A 25,327-nucleotide genomic window follows, 5' to 3' on the forward strand; every position below is an offset into this window, starting at 1 on the left:
TCGCTGGACTCTCTCCAATTTCTCCACATCCTTCTTGTAGTGTGGGGCCCAAAACTGGACACAGTACTCCAGATGAGGCCTCACCACTGTCGAATAGAGGGGAATGATCACGTCCCTCGATCTGCTGGCAATGCCCCTACTTAATACATCCCAAAATGCCATTGGCCTTCTTGGCAACAAGGGCAAACTGTTGACTCATATCCAGCTTCTCGTCCACTGTCACCCCTAGGTCCTTTTCCGCAGAACTGCTGCCTAGCCATTCAGTCCCTAGTCTGTAGCGGTGCATTGGATTCTTCCGTCCTAAGTGCAGGACCCTGCACTTGTCCTTGTTGAACCTCATCAGATTCAATGGTGCTGTACCAATTTACACCAGCTGAGAATCTGGCCCATGAAATTTAGCAGGTCAGTTTTCATACACCAAGGATTCCATTATGGTTAATGATGAATATAGATGCAACAAGCTGGAGTTTACATATTATACGTTTTGCAGATAGCTATTGTGGGCCAAATTCACCCCTGGTATAACTGCATGCTTTGAGTTGACAAAAATAATCACGGACAGAATATAACTCTAAATTATACTAAGGGCCAAATTTGACTGAGTTTCAGTACATGTAGCTCAGAGTGGAATTTAGGCCTAAATCTGAGTTCATTTGTTAAACTGAATTGCAGGACATACTGTCTTACTTTGTTTTAGTGGACTTAATAGAACCTGCATCTAGGTAAGCATAATGTGCCAATTTGTGAAAAAAGAATTTATGCTCTCATCGTGAAGGGAAAGATTACACAGGGGAAACACCTACTAATATAACAGTAGGTGAGTAGACCCTCTAGAGTAGAGGGAAGACTTTGTGAAATAACTAAGAGTTTATCATTGTATATATTAAATAGTCTGATCCTTTTGATATGACTATAAAAGGGAAAAACAATTTAATCACATCTGTTCATATTTCGAGGGCTCTTTGATGTATGCATACAACTTCAAGATATTCCAGTTGGAGTTGCAAGTATGAATGGAAAGGGTAGTAGAGTCTATAGTTTATATCATTCTTCAAATACAGAATTGATATATTATTGGTAGGGAGTATGACAGTAAAAATACATATCCAGGTTTGGTTGATTGCATTCTGTGCCATCATTTTATTTTTCTCATTGGAGTTCCAATGGACCTGAACACCACTGTGGAATTTGTCCCCCTTAATTTAGTATCTAATGAACAAATGCTACTTTGTTATGTTCTGTATATGTGCTTGTAAAACAAAGTGAGTGAAACTTTGTGTAAACTAGGGACACCTGAAGTGTAAGAATTTTGCTGAAGTACAGTTAATGTAAAGAACTGCTCTGTAAACACTAAAATATGCTATGGCTCACCTATTTAGGCCCTGATTCAGGAAAACACTTAAGCACATATTTAACTTTAAGTATGTCCTTAAGTCCCATTAACTTGGGACTTACATACAGGCCTAAAGTTAGGCACATGTTTATGTGATTTCCTGGACAGAGATGCTTTCCTGAATCCAGCCTTTAGAGCTTGTTACTGCAAGGTGCTGAGCAACCTCTGGGGGTGGTCAGCACCATTCAGGATCAGGCCTTTAAACTAGAGCAGGGATCGGCAACCTTTGGCACGCGACCCGTCAGGGAAATCCGCTGACGGGCTGGGCCTGTTTGTTTACCTGCAGCATCTGCAGGTTTGGTCGATTGCAGCTCCCACTGGCCGCAGTTCGCTGTTCCAGGCCAAAGGGGGCTGCTGGAAGTGGCAGCCAGCACATCCCTCAGCCCACGCTGCTTCCTGCAGCCACCATTGGCCTGGAACAGTGAACCGCGGCCAGTGGGAGCTGCAATCGGCCGAGCGTGCAGATGCTTCAGGTAAACAAACCGGCTTGGTCCACCAGCAGATTTCCCTGACGGGCCACATACTAAAGGTTACCAATCCCTGAATTAGAGGCATGTTTAACAAAGCTGTATATTTTGCACTGTAATCTAAGGGCAGACCCTTTGACAGATTGTGATGCACAAACATGACATGCATGAAACTCGGGAGTGGGGGGCATTCTAACAAAAAATACTGTCTGATTCAGAAAGTTAGTACCAGATGTCTGAAACTTCTATATCCAACCAGTAAAGGTGGAAGTGAAATGATTTAAATAATGGTTTTATTTTTTGGGGGAAAAGAAAACAAGAAATATAATGAAGGGGGTTTTTTAGGCAATAATTTGCTTATGTAGAAATACAAAGTTGTGCTTTCTGTAGTCTGGGATCTAGAAGGGCACCATTTCTGGCCCGATGAAGCTGTAAATGGTTATCCAGGTCAGAATTAAGACTGTGCTGTGACAGATATGGCAATTTCCTGCCATGCCCTTGAGAGAATTTATTGAATTAAGTTTACATATCTTTTCTGTCCATTGGAGGGTTTTGAAGGACAGACATCTACCAGAGCCCAAGGTGGAGTTGAGGTGACGTCTGGCAAACTTTTTAGCAAGTGTGTTTTCTTGTTTTTAATATGTTTTCTCAGTAATACATTTATTCTTAAGGTGAAAATGCTTGCTTAGTGCTTCGTGGTAACATAACTGAGGGAGTCATGGGAGTCTCTACTCACTATCGGAGCACCTCCTGCTGGCCGTGTCTGGGAATTAGCTCAGCCAGCCCAACACCCTCTTCTTGCAGTTCCTCAGCCTGCTGTCTCACTCTGTTGCCTCTCTCTTGCTTCTCAGGAGCTGCCACACCTCATCTTCATGGCTTTGCAGTCCAGCCAAGTCACAAATAGTCCTCCCCTTCCAGGGTACTGTTAAGGTCTTCCCACTATCTCAGATGGTCATTAAGTGCCCTGGCTGAGCCACTCCATTAGTAGCCAGAAAAAATGGACCCATACAGTCTTAAAGTTCACTGCCCAGATTGTACTTCTCATTCAGTGGCTGTTAGGGGAACCCAGCCTTTCCCTCTAATTTGGATTCCAGACCAGAAATCCTGTCTCCAGTACACAAGGTCTGTACGAGCACAAACCTTCCTGCCGCTCCTCTGGACTCCTTCCTACCTTGCCTGTCCCAGGCTCTTATTTTCCACCCTTTTAGCCAAACCCCTATCTCCTGGTTCTGATAGACAAACCCTTCCTCTTGAGTCCAAATCCTTTTCTCTCCCTTGTTCCAGGGAGAGTGACTGCAGTCTCTTTTCTCCTACCAGCTTCCTATTTTTATAGAAGCGCCACCTGTTCCTGCACAGATGACCTTCCCTTACTTAGAGCTCTCCGGTCTGCCTAAATATTCCCCAGTTTGCAGCCTAATACGTTCATTGGCCCATCTGGTCTATGTTAACCCCTTTGGGGTTAATGTGAGTGTGAGGAGCACGCCCTATCACAGCAGGCAATACGCTGGGCATAGAGTCTGGAGAGAAAGCAAAGTGAAGTTGTTGGTCTTTTAGGCAGTCAGTCTTGATGGGAATATCACAGTGTAGGCTGGGAAGTGTGCAGCCTGGAAACCCCCTGGTTAGGAGGGAGAGAGATATGGGTCTCTGCCCAACAGAGGTGATGACTGACCCGCAACTGACAAATGTTTCACTGACAAAAGTGCCAATGTGGATAGTGCTATGTCGGCAGGAGACTGTCTCCCTCCGACATAGTTACAGCCACTCACTGGGGGTTGTTTAATTATTCTGGCATAGAGCAGCTATCCAGGAAACCTTACAGCGGCACAGCTTCATTGGTACAACTGTGCCGCTGTAAGGTCCATAGTATAGACGTAGCCCTAGAGTGGGTGCCTTTGGTAGACCACAAGTGCTGAATTCAGGTGCAGTGGCCCTGAACTATGACATATGTTATTGAAATAGCAACCTCCATTTCGGAGCACTGCTACAGACGCGTTCCTTAAAGACGAAAAATATAAAATTGCCATAACCTATCCATGTTTCAAACTCAGACTGAACAAATATTTTCTTTGATTACCAGTTTGATTTACAAATTTCTCCCACCCTCTCTTTTGTAAAGAATTCTCTGTTCTGGTGTCTAGATGCAGAGTGAAAGAGTACCAGCATAATCCAGTCAGTTTTGCCTAAGCTACTGCCCCAGGCTGTTCGCTCCAGGTAAATTTAAGCTCTGTGGGCTTACAGGGTGGGCTTGCAGGGCTCAGGCGAAGAGGCTGTGTAGTTGCAGTATAGACATTCTGGCTCAGGCCACAGCCTGAGCCCGGCACCCTCCCATCTCTCAGGTTCCTTGAGCCTGGTCTCCAGCCTGACCCCAACATCTACACCACAATTAAACAGCCTGTTGCTCTGAGCCCTATGAGGCTGAGTTGGCTGGCACAGGCTGGCTGTAGGATTTTAATTGCAGTGTAGACATACCCTAAGAAGTCTGGTGATCCTGTTCCAAAAATACTAAACTGATTCCTGCCATAGTTTTCCCATGTAGAGCGAAGCCCACATACGTTAATGACAGGTAAATTAGTGAACAGATGTATTTAAATTCTTTACCAATGGCCAGATTTTTAAAGATATTTAGGTGTCTAAAGATGCAGATAGGAGCCTAGTGAGATTTACCAAGGGCCTAAGTGATTAGTTCATATTTAATTCAATTGGAGTTAGACACCTAGGTGCTTTTGAAAATCCCATGAAGCACCTATCTGCGTATTTAGGCACCTAAATACCTCTGAAAAATTGCCCCCAAATCTTATTTTATGGGCTAAATTGAGGCAACTTTTTCTGCATATACAGTAAAGGAGATGGGCAAGTTAGGCAAAACCCTTAACCAGGCGCTCTCCACCCAAACCTGCAAAATTCACACAGTGCAGATCTCCCCGGTCAGATCCATGAAGTGGCATTGTAGTTTGGTACCTGATGGGCATGTTCAACTGTCTATCGTGGATACTCCCTGTCCATTTTCTCAGTCTCCCATTAGCCTCGCTCACCATGATTTTAGTCCTGCAAGGTGCAGAACACCTAAACATCCCATTGACTTAAATGGTAGTTGCACTCCCCAAGAGCAAATAAGCACCTTGCCAGGGAGAGGGTCACAAATGTTTTCAGGTCTTATCTTTGTTAGCAATTCAGTCACAATACCTGACTGAGTCTAGCTATCTTCCTAAAACCTGAATGAAACATTTCAAAATAGATTGGGGAAATAATATGTATTTCCGTGTCAGGCAAACCTGCATTGCTTTGGGCTGACAAAAATAAGCACTGATACAGCAAAACTCTAAATTTTCTTTGATAATTTTTCACATTTTTCCAATGGCTGTAAAAACGATGAACATGACGACAGAGGGAGTGAAATAAAATCTTACAATTTATACAACTCTAATATTTTAATATATGACATTTTGAGATCTTAAAGTTTTCATCCCTTAAAACACATTGGATAATGCTGCTGATGTTTGAAAAGGGGTTTGCAGTTGAAAAAGGAGTTAGGTTCATTTGTTCAATAATTAACTTTTTTAAAAAAATTAAAAATTGCACATCTGTTTTGCATGTATTTGTAACAACACTTCAAATCATGTGGGAGAGAAATCTCCAAAGAACACAATCACTCCAGCAACCTGTTTGATCTTTCATGGCTAGCTGGGGAAACTGCACCAGTGGTTCACCTAATTGTAAATGTTGCTTGCATTGGGCTTTCCGAATTGGGTCTTAAAGTTTACTAATCCAATTCCCATTGACTTCAATGGGAGTAAGGTTGGGCCCTTTGAGTAGTAAAGGGAAAATTCACTAAGGGCCAAATTCTGATACCTTTAATCACACTGAGTAATACCTTATTCCACAAGTGGTCCCATTAAGGTGCAATACAATGAATCAAGGTATCAGACTTTGGCCGTGACAAGTAAATAGAAGCTCGAGCCTCAAAATATCTTAGCTGTAAGAACAGTATTATTAATAATATCATCGTGTCACTTTAAAAGACAAAAAGGAGTTCAAGAATCTAAAGGAATCACTCTGCATGGAAAATGGGGATTTTCCAGGCTTTTAAGGGAAAACAGATAAAACGAGTTATCTTTTGCTTTAAATGAAACTCAAATTATGTTTTTGCATTTTGTTTTCTTACTACAAACCATGACACTCTATAGCTAATGTTCCTGTTATTGAGCAATATGTTATTTTAGATGAGACATTACTTTAAAAAAATTATCTAAATAATACTATCAATCATATATTGGGAATTTCAAAAGTTCTGCATTTTAAAATGCTATTGAACTAGATGATGGGCCAAAGCCCCAGCTCTTGTAGGTGGGCAGAGCTCCACTGAAGCGATTCTTATTTATATCAGCTGAGGATCTGCCCCAATTACATTGCATCTATGTTGCAGGGGAAGAAGAAATTCTAGAGCAACTCTGCCCTATATTAAGAATACCAGTGCTATAATAATTAGAGCCCAATCCTGCAGTTCTTATTCAGGGAGAATTGCCCATTAAGTTTAAAGGAGAATTTTCCTGAATAAGGAACACAGGTTCAACCCCTGAGATTGTTCTCTCCTAAAAGAAATAAACCTATGGAACCAATAATATCTTACTTACAGCATCAGTTATATTTGCTATAGGGGGGGAAAAGAACTTACTTCTCCAGAAAAGAAAATAGAGTCCTATTGAAAATAAATATAAGCATACAGACTCTTATGTGATTTTGCTTTCTTGTTTGTGCAGCTGCCCTGGGGTTTGAACTGGTAAACACATTGGCCTCTTAAAGGACATGATTCAGACTGTCCCAGATCCAGCAGCTCATATCAAGGTAATTTTTCTGTTGACTGTAAGTCTTTAAATGTTCAGAAAATAATAATGTTAAGGATTGTATATTCGTATTACATGCCTTCTGTATGGCTTTAAATTCTAACAATTTACCGTTCGTTCATCCCTTTATATTTGTATGTCCTCAAATACTTCACAAAATTAACTTTTTTTTGGGTACTTGTTCCAAAGACTGAAATAGACTTCAGTTGGTCCTATCACATTGAATTTTGAGGATAAGTTTCTGTGGATTATAGAGCTGTACTTTTTTTGCTTAAAATTCATGATGTTCAATAAGTGAATCCACCTGGAAAATACAAAGCTCACACAGCACAGATCCTGTTCCATTGAAGTAAATGGCAACACTTCCACTGACGTTATGGCAGCAGGAAACTGCACATAACATAGAAAACAAAGCAAACCAAAAACCCATAAAAAAGAGTAGATTCTTAGTTGTATATAAATCAGTGGGAGTTTGGCCACTAACTTCAGTGGGACTGGGATGTAGTCCAAAATGCAACACTGCTTTTCTAATCTTGAAAACGGTAATATTTTTTGAACTCCGCTGTGTACATCATATTAGAGCCCAAAGCATTTTCTTACCCTTCTATCATGGAACAGATAATATTTATCTAAGTAGACTTACAAATGTAGCCAACTGCTGTATTATTAAGAACACTACATTTTTGGAAATAGAACATATGCAGTACTGTACCACTTGAGCCCAACAAGCTAACACTGAATACTGTATTTCTGCCTATTATATCATTTTAAAGGCCTTGTTTGGGAAGACATAACTGCTTTGGAAATGACAGGCTTACTTCCTAAAGAACACTGCTGGAACTGTCATTGTCCAGTAAAAAAATGCATCCACACCAGTGTCAAAAGCCAACTGATATTTATTTACATCCAATACTTTAAGACTCTGTTGTTTAGGTTATCGCTGCTCCAGCCACTGAAAGATATCACTTGAAAAATAAAACTGCAGCAGTAAGAGAAATAGATTGACTATGTAGTTTGATGCTGAGCTGATTTTAAATGAAATGTAATGTTTCTTTTGATATCCAGCTCTGAGTATTAAAATCTTCTGGGTTTTATTGGTATCTTAACATTGGGTTTTACAGTATTTGATTCAATTTCTTCTGTTTGCTTGGTCGTATTCTTATAGTTCTGTTAGCTTTTTTACCTTTTGTGGAGTTCCTACTCAGTCAACTGAAAAATAGTAGTCAGCAGCCACAATATAGAATAACTACACTTCTGAAATTTATTTTTATTGAGTTGTAAGTTAAAACAAAAGTATATGGCTGTGGGAAGAGCCACTTTTCACAGTCTTCTTGTATTCAGATGTTTTTAAGGAATATGAGCAGTAAAATATTGATGTGCATAATAATCTGATATGAAAATGGTAACAATTCAAATGTTTTTAAGGCATCAAATATATTTTTGCAGAATGTTGGTATTTTCAGAGCCAAAGATAACACCAAAAAGAACTGAATTTCACATATTTTGCCAAAAATGGCATCAGAAGCAGTTTTTTTCACAATGAGAATTGAATTTCAAAGGGGTGGGAGGTGTGGGGGTTATGTTTGTGTGTGACTTTTGTGGCAAGTCTAATAATGAATGCTTCTGACAGACTGGCAATTGTAATCAACCATTTTTCCTATGTGTATAGAAAACACACAAGCCTAGGTCCTACATCTTCCAGCAACAGTTACTAGGCTTTTTATAAACTAAATTTGAACCAGGTCTGAGACATGTCCATATCCAACTGTGCTCCAAAAACAGTTACTATAGACACAGAAGACTTATGTTATTCTGTCAACTTAGCACTACTGAGCAAGCAAACTGTATAGTTATAGGAGTAAGAAATGGAGTCTGTTTGCAGCAGCAAAAAATGCCCAAATGTTAATATATCACCAATTTCTGCAAGTACTTTAGCCAATCCATGTGCTTATCATGTTTGTTGAAGTGGAGGGGAGAGAATGAAATCAGTACTAGTTAAAAAAAACTTCAGCTCCTCCACATTAATGATAGAATTTACTTTTGTATAAACATATTCTCCAAAAAAACCTAGGGGATGATCCATCGGTCAAGACTTTAAAAATGGACTAGATGAACTACCTAAAATATACCACAGGGAGCAATCATGTATTGGCAGGGGAATAAAATAACTGGCCTAATATGTCTTTTTTTTATCTCTAATTTCTATTCTTTCAGAGGGCTAGAGTAATTTGGCTTTATTTAGTTATTGCTATAGTGTTGTTCAGTTGTAACTATTACTTTACCTCACTGAATGTGTGCTCATATACTTCTGGAGAAAATACTCATTCATGCACATTTAAAATTGCAACTTTGAAGTTCACTTTCCAGGAATGTCTACGTGACTACAATTTGACAACTTGTACATTTGTTAATAGTGAACACAAAAGGAGAGCATGTATGGCCAGTGTGAATATTTGTAGACATTTCTGTGCAATAAGAGTGATTATTTTTTCATTATGTGATGTTTTACATTAGATATACAGAAAAAAGCCCCAGTTGCCAAAGAAAAAAAATTAATCATTTTCACTGTTGTATTCCCTAGAAGATAATAAGGTGATAAGTAACAGTCAGCATGGATTTGTCAAGAACAAGTCATGCCAGATCACCTCCTAATAGCATTCTTTGACAGGGTAACAAGCCTTGTGGATGGAGGGAAGCAGTGGATGTAGTATATCTTGACTTTAGTAAGGCTTTTGATACTGTCTTGCATGATCTTCTCATAAACAACTTAAATGGAGCTACTATAAGGTGGGCACATAACTGTTGGAAAACAGTTTCCAGAAAGTAGTTATCAATGGTTCACAATTAAGCTGGAAGGGCATAATGAGTGGGGTCCCACAGGGATCAGTTCTGGGTCTGATTCTGTTGAATATCTTCATCAATGATTTAGATCAGTGGTTTTCAAACTTTTTTTTTCTGGTGACCCAGTTGAAGAAAATTGTTGATGTCCATGACCCAACAGAGCTGGAGATGAGGGATTTGGGATGTGTGAGAGGCTCAGGGCCAGGGCAGAGGGTTGAGGTGCAAGGGTGAGGGCTGAGGGGTGGGGCCAGGAATGAGGGCTTCAGGGTGTGTGAGGGGGCTCTGGGCTGGGGCAGGGAATTGGGGTGCAGGAGGGGGTCAGGGCTCTGGGCTGGGGGTGCAGGCTCTGTGGTGGGGCTGAGGATGAGGGGTTTGGGGTGAAGAAGGGGGCTCTGGGTTTGAGGGGGGGCTCAGGGCTGGGTCAGGGGATTGGGGCATGGGCTTACCTTGGGTGGCTCCCAGTCAGCGGTGCAATGGGAGTGCTAAGGCATGCTTCCTGCCTATCCTGGTCCTACGGACCACACTGCACCCTGGAAGCAGCCAGCAGCAGGTCCGGCTCCTAAGCGGAGGCGTGCAAGTGGCTCCGTGTGACTCTCGCCCGCAGGCACTGTCTTCCCCCCTTTCCCCCCCAGCCAATGGGAATGCGGAACCGGTGCTCGGGGTAGGTCAGTGTGTGGAGTCCCGTGCCCCCTCCCCCTGCCTAGGAGCCAAACCTGCTGCTGGCCACTTCCGGGGTGCAGTGTGGTGTCAGAACAGGTAGGGACTAGCCTGCCTTAGCCAGGCAGCACTGCCAACAGGATTTCTAATGGCCTGGTCGGTGGTGCTGACCAGAGCTGCCGCGACCCAGTGCTTTATATTCTGTGACCCAGTATTGGGTCGCAACCCGCAGTTTAAAAACCACTGATTTAGATCATGGCATACAGAGTACACTTACAAAGTTTGCAGACAGTACCAAGCTGGGAGGGATTGCAAATTCTTTGGAGGATAGGATTAAAATTCAAAATGCTCTGGAAAAACTGGAGAAATAGGCTGAAGTATATAGGATGAAATTCAATAAGGACAAATGCAAAGTAATCCACTTAGAAAGGAACAATTAGTTGCACACCTACAAAATGGGAAATGACTGCCTAGGAAGAAGTACTGTGGAAAAGTGATCTGGGGGTCATAGTGGATCACAAGCTAAATATGCGTCAACAGTGTAACGCTGTTCCAAAAAAAGCAAACATAATTCTGGGATGTATTAGCAGGAGTATTGTAAGCAAGACACAAAAAGTAATTCTTCCGCTCTACTCTGTGCTGATTCAGTCCCAACTGGAGTATTGTGTCCGGTTCTGGGTGACACATTTTAGGAAAGATATGGACAGTTGGAGAACGTACAGAGGTGGACAACAAAGGTGACTGAAGGTCTAGAAAACATGACCTACGAGGGAAAATTGAAAAAATTGGGTTTGTTTAGTCTAGAAAAGAGAAGCCTGAGAGGGGACATAATAACAGTTTTCAAGTGAATAAAAGTTTGTTACAAGGAGGAGGGTGAAAAATTGTTCTACTAAATGTCTGAGGATAGGACAAGAAGCAGTGGGCTTAAATTGCAGCAAGGGAGGTTTAGGTTGGACATGAGGAAAAACTTTCTAACTGTCAGGGTAGTTAAGCACTGGAATAAATTGCCTAGGGAGACTGTGGAATCTCCATCATTGGAGATTTTAAAGAGCAGGTTAGACAAACACCTGTCAGGAATGTCTAGGTAATACTTAGTCCTGTCGTGAGTGCAGGGGACTGGACTAGATGACCTCTTGAGTTCCCTTCCAGTCCTTTGAGTCTATAATTCTGTGGTTACTGCACTTTACAACGAGAACTGAGGCGTGCCTGATTCCAAAACCCATGTACCATCAAACTTTGGGAGTGTTTTAAGTCTGAATCTTGGTCTGGATCCAGATTGATCAGTTTAAGCCCATCTCTAATGAACGTTAAGATTTGAAATTATGCCGCCTGATTGAAGCATTTATAATTTTAATCGTTATTTTCCTGTTCATTCTAAAAGTGCAGTTGCCCCAAACCACCATTTTGTGTTTTCATTCAAAATTGTTTGGCAGGAATGAAAAGAGAAGGATATTTTATGTGGATAATGTACCATGAATGTATTCAGTTCTAGCTTGGAGTATACAAAGAGAATGAATGGCTTGGAAATTTGGTCCAGATCCTGCAAACATTTATATATGTGCTTAAGCTCTGTGCATGAGAGTGGTCCCATTACAGTCAATGGGACAACTCATATGTAGGACCCTACAAAATTCACGGCCATGAAAAACACGTCATCTGGTCTCCCTCTGTGAAATCTGGTCTTTTGTGTGGTTTTACCCTATACTGTACAGATTTCACAGGGGAGACCAGCATTTCTCAAATTGGGGGGTCCTGACCCAAAAGGGAGCTGCAGGGAGGTTGCAAGATTATTTTAGGAGAGTCATGGTATTGCCACCCTCACTTCTGCGCTGCCTTCAGAGCTGGGTGGCTGGAGAGCGGCGGCTGTTGGCCGGGCGGCCAACTCTGAAGGCAGCGCTCTGCTAGCAGCCGTGCAGAAGTGAGGGTGGCACTACCATTCTATGCCACCCTTACTTCTGTGCTGCTGCTGGCGGCAGCTCTGCCTTCAGAGCTGGGCTCCCACCCAGCAGCCGCCCCCCTCCAGCTCCTCATCTCTGAAGGCAGCGCCGCCACCAGCAGCAGCACAGAAGTAAGGGTAGCAGTTCTGCAATCCCCCCCCCCCCACACAATAACCTTGCGACCCCCCCTCCCCAACTCCTTTTGTGTCAGGACCTCTACATTACAACACGGTGAAATTTCATATTTAAATAGCTGAAATAATGAAATTTATGATTTTTAAAATCCTATGACCGTGAAATTGACCAAAGTAGACTGAATTTGGTAGGGCCCTACTCATATAGGTAAAGTTAATCATGTGCATAACTGTTTGCAGGAGTAGGACCTTAGTTTGCCATTTAGACAGAGTTATTACTGGCAAATAAGTAGTGCTTAGTCACATGAGATTGGTGTAATAGGTAACTATAAACAGTAAAGATGTTTATTTGATTTAAAATAAGGTCAAGAATTTCTCTTGATTCAAAAGGCTTCAATTAATACAAAGGAATTCATGTTGGACAGTCATTTGTAGAGTTTTTGATTTGTTGAAAGTCTTACCATGGTACTTGGGTACCATGCCCAAGCGTTTATGGCAAAGCTTGACTCTTCCAAAATGGTTTTGCTGTAGGAGGATTGTGTGCTGAAAAGATGATGACATCCAGTACTGTTTGAAAGAGCACTGGTTTCCTTTATATTTCATTCCTGGAAGAGGGGTATTGTTTTAAGTTGGAGCTGTAAGGAATTAGATGCAAAATATGATATAAAAGATGATTTTGTCCATGGTACCACATAATCAAGATGTGTTTTGGTATTAACAGAATATCAGGATTGGGCACCTTCAGCTGAGTTTGAGTACTAGCCGGCACAGCCTTCTGGCAGATTAATCAGCTGGGTTGTGGTAGGACAGCCTGATTGGCCAGTCCCCACCCCACTCATTGGCCAACGGGAACCAGCAGGCCTGCTTTGAAGCTCAGCAGTTGCTGGCTACTTAATGCTTTGTCCTACAGCTGTGACTGTGGTTGCTCCTGTCCTGCATTAGCTTTTGCCTTGCTCTGGTTCTGCTCCAGCCTTTGCTTCTACCCTGATCCCGAGTCTAACTCTGACCCTTGCCTCTGGTTCCTGACTGGGGTTCTGACTCCTGGCTCTGGTTTCCAGCTCCCTCGGCCTTGTTCTAACTATTGAGCTGGACTGCCAGTGCCCAGGCCTGACCCAGAAGAGTTTAAACTCAACCAAAAGTTCCTTTGTGCCATATGTATTAAGGTTCAAATCCAGAAAAGACACCATTAGTATTAGCTTTTTATGGAGTGAAAATATGGAACATGGAAAACATGGAATGTTCTTTTTCTCAGAGAAGCAGAGCCTTTGCTTTGCTTGGTGTACTTGTTTTCCTTCGTGACAAGTGGATATCTCACTGTTTAGCATTTAAGGGTGGAGAAGCTAAACAAGGAGCCAAGTAAGGGTTTTTTTAAAAAAAGATTTTTAACTTAACAGTATATCTATTCATATCCAAAAGAGAGGTTATGGATGTTTTCAGAAAGGTCAGAGCTTAACTTATCTCTTTGCAAGGGCAAGACTAATTGCCATTTACATAGGTTTTTACTTGACTTTTTTGCTTTACTATTCATTAAAAACAAGTACTTGTAATAGTAGCCATAGCAACACATTGTGCAAATGCTACCTCAGATGAGCATGGCTTGTTTTTAAAGGAAAATACTTATAAAACACCAATAGTTAAAATAAAGGCTGTATTTTTTTAAGAGCCAAATTCTGTTTTCAGCAGCCTGGCCTGCAAATGTCTGGTGTTTTTCTGGCCGCCTGGATATGATCCATTCAACGTGTTTCACTGCTGTGGGGGAATTTCTGGAGTCATATTTCAAGAAAGGTATTTAAGTCCTTTCTCTCTTTCCTGCAGGATCCTTTAATTTGGATCCCTCACTTGGTTTTCTGAGGACAGCAGTTATGGATATGTAATAATGGGGTTACTCCATTTATCGTGATAGACCCCCAGCTGGTGTAAATGGGTGAAGATCCACTAAAGTCAGAGCAAGGTTGACTTGCATCAGCTGAGGGTCTGGCCCACGTATGTCTATGTGGTTCAAAATTTTCTTTTTGTTGGATGATAAAACAAGAAGAGAGGGATAAATGTCTTGGGGGGGAAAACGTTTATTTTTGATGTTTTGTTCCGGGTACTTTTCAGCTGTGATCTTCAGAGTAGTCATTATCAGATGCAGGATTCACTGACATCTGAAAAGTTCCAGTGTAGTAGAGACATTTGTTGATTATATTGTGTGCTTTAACATTTGAGAAGTTGAAGACAAAAGGGATGCTTTATCTCCTAGGTCAATGGTGGCACTTTTTTTGGAGACTTGTCAAGAAACATTCTAAACCGTGGGCCACATTCTGCGGGTATACACCTGTGCAACCTCATTGGCGAGGACCAGGTTTAGCAGTGAATGTGGGTGAAGTGCAGTATTGACAGTGCTCCACAGTTTGGTTCATTCATGTGACCCCCAGTCTGCTGGTGGTAAAGTCTGGTACATTATCCCTCCACTGTACCTCCTAATGCCTCAGATGGAGGTATCTTACATATTAGTTACTTACATGTAACTCACCTGTCAACACAGGTGAGTTACAATGGTTATCTTGGCATTATTACATGTATCTGGATACTGGTTCCTCCTTACTCTCAGAGATGAGGTTACGCTTTACATCCATTTTACATTCAGGACTGAGACATAATTATTGACATAGAGATTACAGCAGTAAAACACCTTTCTTTCTTTCTTGAACACCAGTCTCCCCCTCTCATCCCCAAGCAAACATCATCTTGGTAAAATAAAAGAGAGATAATGGCTTCTGTGTGCTGTAATTGATGAACTTTCAGCATTTCTGAGCAAATCCAAGATCTTTGCCAACAGCCAGATGGAAAACAATGCTAATGACATGTTCAAAGGGAAGCATGTTATTTTGATAGGAGATGGTCTAGAGACTTTAATCTCTATTGTTCGGGGGACAAATAGCATGGATAATTCCTTAAATACAACCACTTTTAAACAACAATTATCTCTTTCATAAACAGGAAGGGGCATACTACAAAGTACTTAATGCATTTTTAATGCACTGGCTAGCATGTATGTTTTCCACTGTCCTGTGCTGGATGGAATCAGATACTTTCAAATGCTATTACAACTGATGGAGGTTCTCCTTCAGCTCATATTGTAGAAGACTGTGGTTTTGAAGCCAAAGGGGATGGAGTCTGTTGGGGGCTTATTCCTTCCTTCACCCACTCACTTCCTTGGTCCTTCTTGCATGAACAGAGAGCAACAATACCCGAAGTCCAAAGGTGCAAACAATTCAGTGTTTATTGGGGTGAACTTCCAGCAAGCATGATTCCAGTTTCCTTCCTTAGTATCCTCCTTCCCAGCTCTGACACCACAGAGCCTTACACCTGTGTCCCTGTTCCCATTCCTGCCCTTAGCTAAACATGATTCCAATTTCCTTACCCACATTCCCTGTTCCCATCTCCCCCTTTAACTAAACATGATTCCAATTTCCTTACCCACATTCCCTGTTCCTATCTCCCCCATCCATACCCCCACACCCACTCACTTCCTGATTGACTGCAGACTATATAGTAAAACTTGAATTCTGCTTAGCTATACCTTAACCAATCATTTTCCTGAAATTTAACTAACCAATCCTAACATATTGTAACATGATTATGTAACCAATTATATCCCACCACCTTAATTAGTTTACACCCAGCAAAATTAATTATACAGCAGACAGGAACAATCACAGAACCAGACAGAGATTATACAGACAAAGAATAGCAAAGTGGGAACTATAATGACAAAACAATACAGAAGTGAGGATTTCACATCCCACCTATTGATAAGAGAGTTCTTGACAGACAGGATGCTATCAAACTAAGTTTCCTTTTACATCTTCTAGGCACTTCCCTTTCTCTGGAGGTGATAGGCACTATCAGGACAGGATTGTATTTCTAACAGCCCAATAGCACCTTCTTTCAATGTGACTAGTTTGGAATGTGAGGAGGTGACCGGTCGCTTCCCAGCTTATGGCTGCCTCCGCTGCTTAGCCAAAGGCCTTAGCCTAAGCACAGGGCCTCAGACTGTCACAGTAAGAGAAGGACCTTACACTGGCAGACAGTGATTTTGATTCTTTCTTTTATACCTCTGGAACTAGCCAAGTGATAAGAATACACCTAAATTCTTAGAGTACAGGCCTTTACCGACAGGCCTGAATATCTATATCCTAACAGAGTCTGACTGGGATGGCTAAGCTGTGGGGAGAATGAACCGTGGTGAGGGAATAAGAGAGAAGACTGAGACAGGGACAGGCTGCAGGGGAGTGGGAGGAAACTGCTGCATTAATAATGTAGGATTCTGTTCTTTACTCCCTGGAAGCAGAAGGGGTCAGGAGTGAGGTGAACAGAGGCAAAGGGGACTGCGTCCACTAGAGCACACTTCCTTCCAGAACCTGGAATGCAACCCCGGATTCCTGAGTCTCATCATTCCTGACAAACTATGTGTCTCGTCCTCTTCTAATGCACGGCCACTGTTTTCGGTGACAGCATTAGCTCACATGGCAGGGGTTTTGCTGTGAATCTAAATGTTCCAGCCCTGCTGATGACCCATGTGGGTGTCAGTATGGTTCCACATGATAGAAATTCTGTTGGTTTTTTTAGTTTGCTTTTCTAAATATGTAAGAAATTACACACACAAAAAATGTTAAAAAACATTAAGGTCACAAAGTCAAGCAATCAAAAGTTAGCAAATGCAACAATTAAGGCTGGATTGGGACCTGTGGGCAACATAGGCAGAGGAATGTCTAGTCTGAAATGCCACTGCATTATGGCTCCAAGCAGCTTAATAACTGTGGGCTGGCTTCAGGACTTATTCAGGTTTGCACATAACTACTAGCAGAAATTTAGACCTCTACAGGGTTAGCAGAAGCTCAGCAGTGTTTTTGAGAATGTCTGTGGCACCTAAAATTTGGACGTAGGTGCCTACAGTGAATCTAAGCCTTAGCCCCTGTATTTGCAACCTAGCAAACCCCTCAGTCTATCCAGTTTAGCTCTGACCTTCCATGTGCCTTGGGCAGTCCCTCCATTGTTTCCAGCTGTCTTTACTACATAAAAGGGGCTCAATTCTTTTTCCCATTGAGTCCGAAAGAGTGCTTGGCACATGCATTAACTTTAACGAGGTGTGTGATTGTCTTTGGATTAAAGACTGATTTAATGGCAGTCATTAGCACCTGCTCTCATAACAGTAAGGTTTTGTGAAACGTTGAAATCTGCTATTTCAAATTCAGGAAAATATTATTTTAAGTGAAATGCTATTACTAAATGAAATAAATGTGGTCCATTAAGGTTATTCCATGATGAACCAGCACAACTTTTGTTTCATTATACCCTTATTCTGGATGTAAGTTTTCCAGAAACCAAAAATCTGGTAAAGGTAACATATGCGAATAATACCCTCTAAGAATTCTGCATAACTTCAGAATTCCTATATCCAACAGAGCTACCACTGTTTTCTAACAGTATAAAACCTTTAATACTAGGGATCCTGTTTATAAAGAATATGTTGTTGTTTATTGACTCCTGATTAAAACAAATATACAACTCACATCTGTATGCATACATGTTCTTATTACTCCTCATCAACAGGGAACATTTAGGGATAGGAAAGAACATTTGGTCCCTGAAGGTGACCATTCCCATATCTCACATAACTCTTCTACCATGGGGCCTGATCCCCCAAACCCGGCTCACATGAATGGTCTTTGCTCAGGTACATGGCTGCACACTGAAGTCAATAAGACTGCTCAAGTCAGTGATCCTTGTTCAGGAGCCAGCCCATCATTACAAAGTGCAAGAGTCTCTACTCTCAAAAGCACAAAGAGCTGACGTTATGCTTCATGTACACAATGGAAGAAAAATGAGATCACAGAAGAGAACCTTGAAAAGAGCACTGATTAGAATAAGGAGTCCGGTGGCACCTTAAAGACTAACAGATTTATTTGGGCATAAGCTTTTGTGGGTAAAAAACCACTTCTTCAGATGCATGGAGTGAAAATTACAGATGCAGGCATTATATAATGACACATGAAGAGAAGGGAGTTACCTCACAAGTGGAGACCCAGTGTTGACAGGACTAATGCGATCAGGATGGATGTAGTCCACTTCCAATAATAGATGAAGAACAAGGAAAATAACAGAACACCACTGGCCATCACGTACAGCCCCCAGCTATAACCTCTCCAGCACATTATCAACAATCTACAACTTATCCTAGAAAACGATCCCTCATTCTCACAGACCTTGGGAGGCAGGCCAGTCCTCGCTTACAGACAGCTCCCCAACCTGAAGCAAATACTCACCAGCAACTATACACCACACCACAGAAACACTAACCCAGGAACCAATCCCTGTAGCAAACCTCATTGCCTACTCTGTCCTCATATCTACTCTAGCGACACCATCAGAGGACCCAACCACATCAGCCACACCATCAGAGGCTCATTCACCTGCACGTCTACGAATGTTATGCATGCCATCATGTGCCAGCAATGCCCCTCTGCCATGTATATTGGCCAAACCGGACAGTCCCAACGTAAAAGAATAAATGGACACAAATCTGATATCAGGAATGGTAACATACAAAAGCCAGTAGGAGAACACTTCAATCTTCCTGGACCTTCTGTAACAGATTTAAAAGCAGCTATACTTGAGGGGAGGGATAATTCAGTGGTTTCAGCATTGGTCTGCTAAACCCGGGGTTGTGAGTTCAAACCTTGAGGGGGCCATTTAGGGATCTAGGGCAAAAATTGAGGATTGGTCCTGCTCTTTGAGCAGGGGGTTGGACTAGATGACCTCCTGAGGTCCCTTCCAATCCTGATATTCTATGATTCTAACAAAAAAGCTTCAGAAACAGACTTCAAAGAGAAACAGCAGAACTAAAATTCATTTGCAAATTTAACACCATTAATTTGGGCTTGAATTGGGACTGGGAGTGGCTGGCTCATTACAAAAGCACCTTTGCCTCTCCTGAACTTGACACCTATTCTATTATTGGGAATGGACTACATACAGCCTGATTGAAGTGGCCCTGTCAACACTGGTTCTCCACTTGTGAGGTAACTCCCGTCTCTTCATGTGTCATTATATAATGCCTGCATCTGTAATTTTCACTCCATGCATCTGAAGTGGTTTTTTACCCACGAAAGTTCATGCCCAAATAAATCTGTTAGTCTTTGAAGTGCAACCGGACTCCTTGTTGTTTTTGTGGATACAGACTAACACGCCTACCACCGATGCTTGACACTGATTAGAATGGAATCCAATAAGGCCATGTCTACACCGCAGCTGAGAGGTGTAATTTCCAGCATGGGTAGATAGATGCACTAGCTCTGCTCGGGCTAGTGCACTAAAAATAGCAATGTGGCTGCAGAAGCACATGTAGCAGCTTGGGCTAGCCTCCCAAGTGCAATCCCCCCCAACTCCCTGGGTATGTACTTGGGCAGCTGGCACACAGCGAAATGCAGCCACACTGCTCTTTTTAGCATTCTCGCCCCTACAGAGCTAGTGTGTGTGCACCTCCCTACTTCTGTGCAGACATACTCTAAGGGGCTGATCCAAAATCAGACAAAGTCAAGGGAAAGATCAGATCAGGCTTCAAGTGCAGAGCCATTAAATTCATTTAATTAGAGAAACTAAACAGAGAAGTGAACTTTTGGCTGGAAACTCCCTGATTTGCATTTACAGCATCAGAAAACCAGTCGTACTTTTAAAATTCTCTCCCTTAACTGTGTTCTCGCAGCATTCTAGCCAATCCACTAGCAGAACATGGTACTTCTCAACAGACGACATTAACTCAGAAGAAAATATACTTGAATTTATTACATGATAATAATACACAAAATAACAAATGCACACAACAGAAGCAATTATATAAGTAAACATTTAACTCCAAGATTGATTTTTTAAATTGCTAATAACTTAAATCAAAGAGAAAATAGGGATAATTTTACTAATGGCATCTAATCAGTGCCTTAATTTTAAATACATAGCCATAGAGGTCAAAATGCATAAGATCTCATGCAAGTACAGAAGTGGAACCAGAATGAATAAGAATTCCTCACTTGACCAGAGTCCTCTAATTGGGAAGAGCTTAAACACATGGAGTAAGAGACCTTGGATGTACATAGTTCTCTCTAGATTTCTCTCTAAGAAGGATGCATTTATAAACAGTCTTTCAAAATAAGTGCAAGCCCTGAACTGATGTAGAAATCTGATGCTGTGTCTCCTGTTGGCCTGAGACCTTTCTTTCTGAGAGGCCACCTGTCTGAATATGCCAATTGCCCAGATACAATCAGGAGAGGGGGGTTCCCCTTAATTCAAAAGGGAGGGGGGTCCAGTGGTGGAGCATTCTCTTTGAGGGGCCTTCAGCTCTGCTACAGTCTTCCTTCTGATCTGAAATAGCCCTTGTCTGCTAGTCTTCCAGGCGCACTGCAAGGAACCTCTACGGCATGGGCTGTTGTGGAGGTTGGGCTTTGATGAGGGTTAGATCTGCAGGGGATGGGGAGGGGAGTTTTGTGTTCTGTTGGCTGTATGATTGTATTTGTTTTTGTAGCTTATGGCAAGAGTGTCCCATTTTACTTTGTATAAAAATCTTAAGGAACTAAAATGGATACACGGTCATATTTATCCATTCCACTGGTTGTCCTGCCCAGGGGTGAAAGTAAGTTAGAGGACTTACCGGTAGGCCGGAGTCCTGAGCCTGAGCGTGGCCTCAACCGGAAGAGGCAGGGCCTTAAATCCCCGGGCTCTTTACATCTTGATTTAAAGGGCCCGGGGCTCCAGCTGCGGTAGTGGCTACTGGGAGCCCCGAGCCCTTTAAACCACCCCCGAGCTACCAGCTGCAGAGGCGGCTGGGAGCCCGGGGCTCGGGGGCGATTTAAAGGGCCCAGGGCTCCAGCTGCCACTACCGCAGCGGAGCCCTGGGCCCTTTAAATCACTGAGGAGCCCTGAGGACTCCTGGCTGCTACCGCTACCCCGGGGCTCTGGGCTCTGGAAGAGCTTTAAAGGGCCTGGGGCTCCACTGTGGTACCAGGGCTTCGGCAGCAGGGCTCCGATGGGGATTTAAAGGGCCGGGGCGGTAGCGGCGGCTGGAGCTGCAGGGCTCTTTAAATCCCTGCTGGAGCCCCGCCGCCGCTACCCAAGGGCTTTAAATTGCTGTCTGGGAAAGCCAGTCCCGGTACGGCGCACTGGCTCTTCCCTGTATGCAGTACCGGCTTACTTTCACCTCTGGTCCTGCCTCACGTTTTAACATGAATTATATGTTGGAGTTATACAAGGGTTGCCAGTTGATACAGAAGCAACCCTCCTATTAAGTTGCCTGCAGGTATCCCCTAAAAACATTTTAAAGTTCCTTCCACCATGTCTTCTTTTTAAATAAAAGCAGAAGAAGGAAAAAAAATCCACCTCAATGGGTCTCAGTGCTGGTGCATCTGTTTGCAGAACTGGTGGCACTGAGAAGGTAATAATGCAAGTCTATAGTCAAGCAACACAAAACTATATGGATTTCCATTCACATGCATGGAATACATGAAGCATGTTTTCATCAAGGCTAGCACTGACAGAATAATTCAGAGTGGATTTCTGCTATGATGGGCTTTAAGGGGGATCACATTTGTGGGGGCAAGTGGACTTTTGTGTTGGCTGTTTAATTTTATTTGTTTTTACAACATATGACTGGGCACCTAGAGCTTTGCAAAGGTGCCCCTGTTTTCTTTTGTATATATTGAAATAAATCATAATATCTGGTGAATTTAACCGCTTTTTCTGTTCCTTTATGTACAATCTTTGTGTGTGCAGATTTCAAAACTGATTTCTGTCAATGGTCTTTGCATTTTCCACATGCATCTTAGAGACACACATGATTAATATGATTTTGTTATTCCATGATTTTATGGAAGAAAACATAGTCATCACTGATAAAGTTTGCAGATGACACTAAAATTAGGAAGTGGTAAATAATGAAGAGAGGTTCTCTATATTATTATCATTGATTATTTATTTGTATAATTGAAACATGTAGGGACACCAGGACCAGGCATGGACCAGGACCCAACTGTGTTAGGTGCTTTACAAAGACAGAACAAAAAAGACACTCCGTGCCCCAAGGAGTTTACAATCTAAGTATGAGGCAGGAGACAACAGATGGAGACAGACTACTGGGGAGTGAGTACAAGGAAACAATGGAACAAGATAGCTGTTAGATCAGCGCAGATTTTTTTAATCTTTTTTCATTTGTGGACCCCTAAAAATTTTCAAATAGCGCTGCGGACCCCATTGGAAATCATGTTCTGCCTACCCCTAAGGTAGCACAGACCACAGGTTGAAAACCACCTGATCAGAGGGAAATTTCATTTAGGAACACTGAGTTCAAGGTTCCTTTGGGCTACACAGGAGATATTTCCAATTATTCCGATATAATTATACAAGCATAGTTGAAGTGCTATAGTTATATTTGTATAAGTCCCCCACCTGGATACTCTTATTCCAGTATAAGAGTGGCTATTTTCAGTTTATTTTAAGCCACTTCCAAAATGACATAAACTAAGCTGGAAAAAGGTCATCTTGTACCTACATAAGAGCATCCATGCCGGGAGTTACACCAATATAACTATAGTGCTTTAACATTTTATCTTATACCAGTGTAACTATCCTGTATAGACTAACCCTAAGTCAACAAATATGCTTTCTTCAGCTACTATTTCATTCCTCTCTTTCCACTGAATCTACCTCATTTTGTCGTGTGAAGTCTGTGGATGTAGTGGTCTACATGGGAAGAACAGTATCTGAGACGAGTACTTTAAGATATGCCCCAATCTCTAGATTCATTTGTCTTCAGGGTTTTCTGAAAACACATTTTCCTTACAGCTTTCATAAGATCACAAATCATGAGCCATTTCTCAATGAAACGGACCTGTCAAATATGAGGAAACAATAAGGGCTGGTATAAAAAGTGAAAAATATTAATTCTTAAGAAAGAAAGAGAGTTCTTTTTATGTGGTAAACAGGTAGGGGACCTATATCCCAGCAAATGCCCTTGATGTCTTCCTTTCCAGTGGTAATCCCTATTCTTTTGAAAAGCTAATAAAAACGGTGTATGAAAGAAATTCCTGCGGCTGTGCAGAACTCACCCTCCTAGGGAGAGAGCCAGATGTGCTAGTTAATAATCCAGCAAACATCCAAAGCTAGGGTAGGGATCACTTGGTATCACCTAAACCAGACATTCTGTGTAGAGAGAATGCAATATTGCAAGCTGGTCACATTCACACCAGAGACGTGCAGTCTTATTTTTTTTAATAAAGGGGGACACAGACAGTCAGAGACAGAGACAGTATGTCTGTTCTGAGGAGCAGCAAAGTAGCAGCACACTCTTCCACATGTGCATTAGTCTGTCAGCATGGATTCTGTTATCCAGATGTTGGGATGGATCCTATGGCAAGGATTGTGAGGGAAAAATCTTTAAAAAGAAATCAAATTCCAATGGTGAAATTAAGGTTACCAGACTTTTAAAAATACAATAGTGTAATTTTAAAGAATGCTCTGGGTTTTTAAATTTTATTACTAATTCTACACAGTACTTATTATTGTTATTATTTGTGTATCTTTCTGTGCATCTTCCAAGTACAAATTCATTTTCCTTTAGCTTTAACTTAAACTTACCTATCAACTTTAACACTGGCATGCCTCAGGATAAGCAATGACATACGCTTTTTTAAAAATGTTTCAGATCAGCTCTAATAAACTGAAGAATAACTTGTGTTATTTTGCCAATTGGGTCCAGAGTTGACAAAGTACATGTTCAAAACTTGTTGGGATCTCTTCTGGTCCCCCTCCACCGATTCCTAACCCAACATGACCTCTGTTTTCACTCAAATATGTCCGTTGTAAATCCAGAAATATATTTGAAGTGACAATCAAAATAAATCAACATAAATTAAGCTTAAATAAATAAATAAAATTTACTTCTCCTCCCCCCATTAGATGGAAATCTAAATTACTGATGGCGTTTGTAATATATTTGTAATTTGAAAGCAAGGGCTTTGAGTTACTAAGTATAATATGTGTTACATACACACAAATAATGTTTATAGAAGTGTAGGGTGGTCATGGTTCTCTCCCCGTCAATCAAGGGGGGAGACCACGCCCCCTTGCTGTAATACTCCTAGAGCCGCTCTGTTCAGGGGGGACATTAGCCAACAGTTAACAGGCCTTGGCCGTCAGTCCAGGCCAGCAGCAATTGGGTATGGTAGCTCCGACACTGCCAGAGCAAGGCAGCACACAGTTAATGGGTCTGGCCTGCAGTTGGGCAGGGTAGTGGCATGTCTCTAGGCCCAGCATCTTCAGTCAGGATGGGGCCATAATCAGCTAAAGGGCTCTGGCCTGCTGTCTATCTATCTACCCAAGGCCCTCAGTTAGGGCGGGGCAGCAATCAGGTAAGGGCTCTGGCCTACCGTTAGGCCGAGCAACCCTAAGCAGCCTAGGAGAGATTAGCTCTCTGATGGGAGAGTCAGCGAAACCATCTGGCGTCCTAGCTTGGGTGGGCGTCAAACCAATGCAGTCCTCCTGGCCTGAAGGCTTGTCTACACTGGCAATTAACAGTGCTGCAACTTTCTCGCTCGGGGCGTGAAAAAACTCCCCCCTGAGCGCAACAGGTTGCAGCTCTGTAAAGCGCCAGTGTAGACAGTGCCCCAGCACTGGGAGCTATGCCCCTCGTTGAGGTGGTTTTTTTAGCGCGCTGCGCTGCAACCACACAAGGCATGTTAAAGCGCTGCCGTGGCAGTGTAGACTAGCCCTAAAGGTGGGGAGGTTGCCACCCCTGATGGTGTGGTGGCAGTGGGACATAGGCCCACCCACTCCACTGCATCCCAGCCCAGGGCCCTAATAGTGGCGGAGTAATCCGGCCACAACGCGCTGGCTGGCTTGCAGTCGGTAACACAACCGAACCCTATTTGGCTTCCCTGGGCTCCTTCCTATGCTCCCAGTCTGGGGGTACCTGGATTCTGGGATCATCGTTCGCCTTGCTGGGTTAGACAGCTAGTGGCAGCCGCAA

General features: G+C 42.4%; 1 protein-coding gene across 1 annotated transcript in view; it reads left to right on the forward strand.

Annotated features, from left to right (window-relative positions):
• ERG (ETS transcription factor ERG) overlaps window positions 1-25,327 on the forward strand; it is a 204,861-nt gene that overhangs the window by 59,791 nt on the left and 119,743 nt on the right. Inside the window, exon 2 of the mRNA XM_073360723.2 lies at window positions 6,618-6,702. Within this exon, the coding sequence (XP_073216824.1) occupies window positions 6,664-6,702 (39 nt within the window). The 5' untranslated portion in view covers window positions 6,618-6,663. The remainder of the gene's footprint in view (window positions 1-6,617; window positions 6,703-25,327) is intronic.

The sequence above is a fragment of the Lepidochelys kempii genome, chromosome 1 (assembly GCF_965140285.1).
Source record: "Lepidochelys kempii isolate rLepKem1 chromosome 1, rLepKem1.hap1, whole genome shotgun sequence".
Lineage (NCBI taxonomy): Eukaryota > Metazoa > Chordata > Testudines > Cheloniidae > Lepidochelys > Lepidochelys kempii.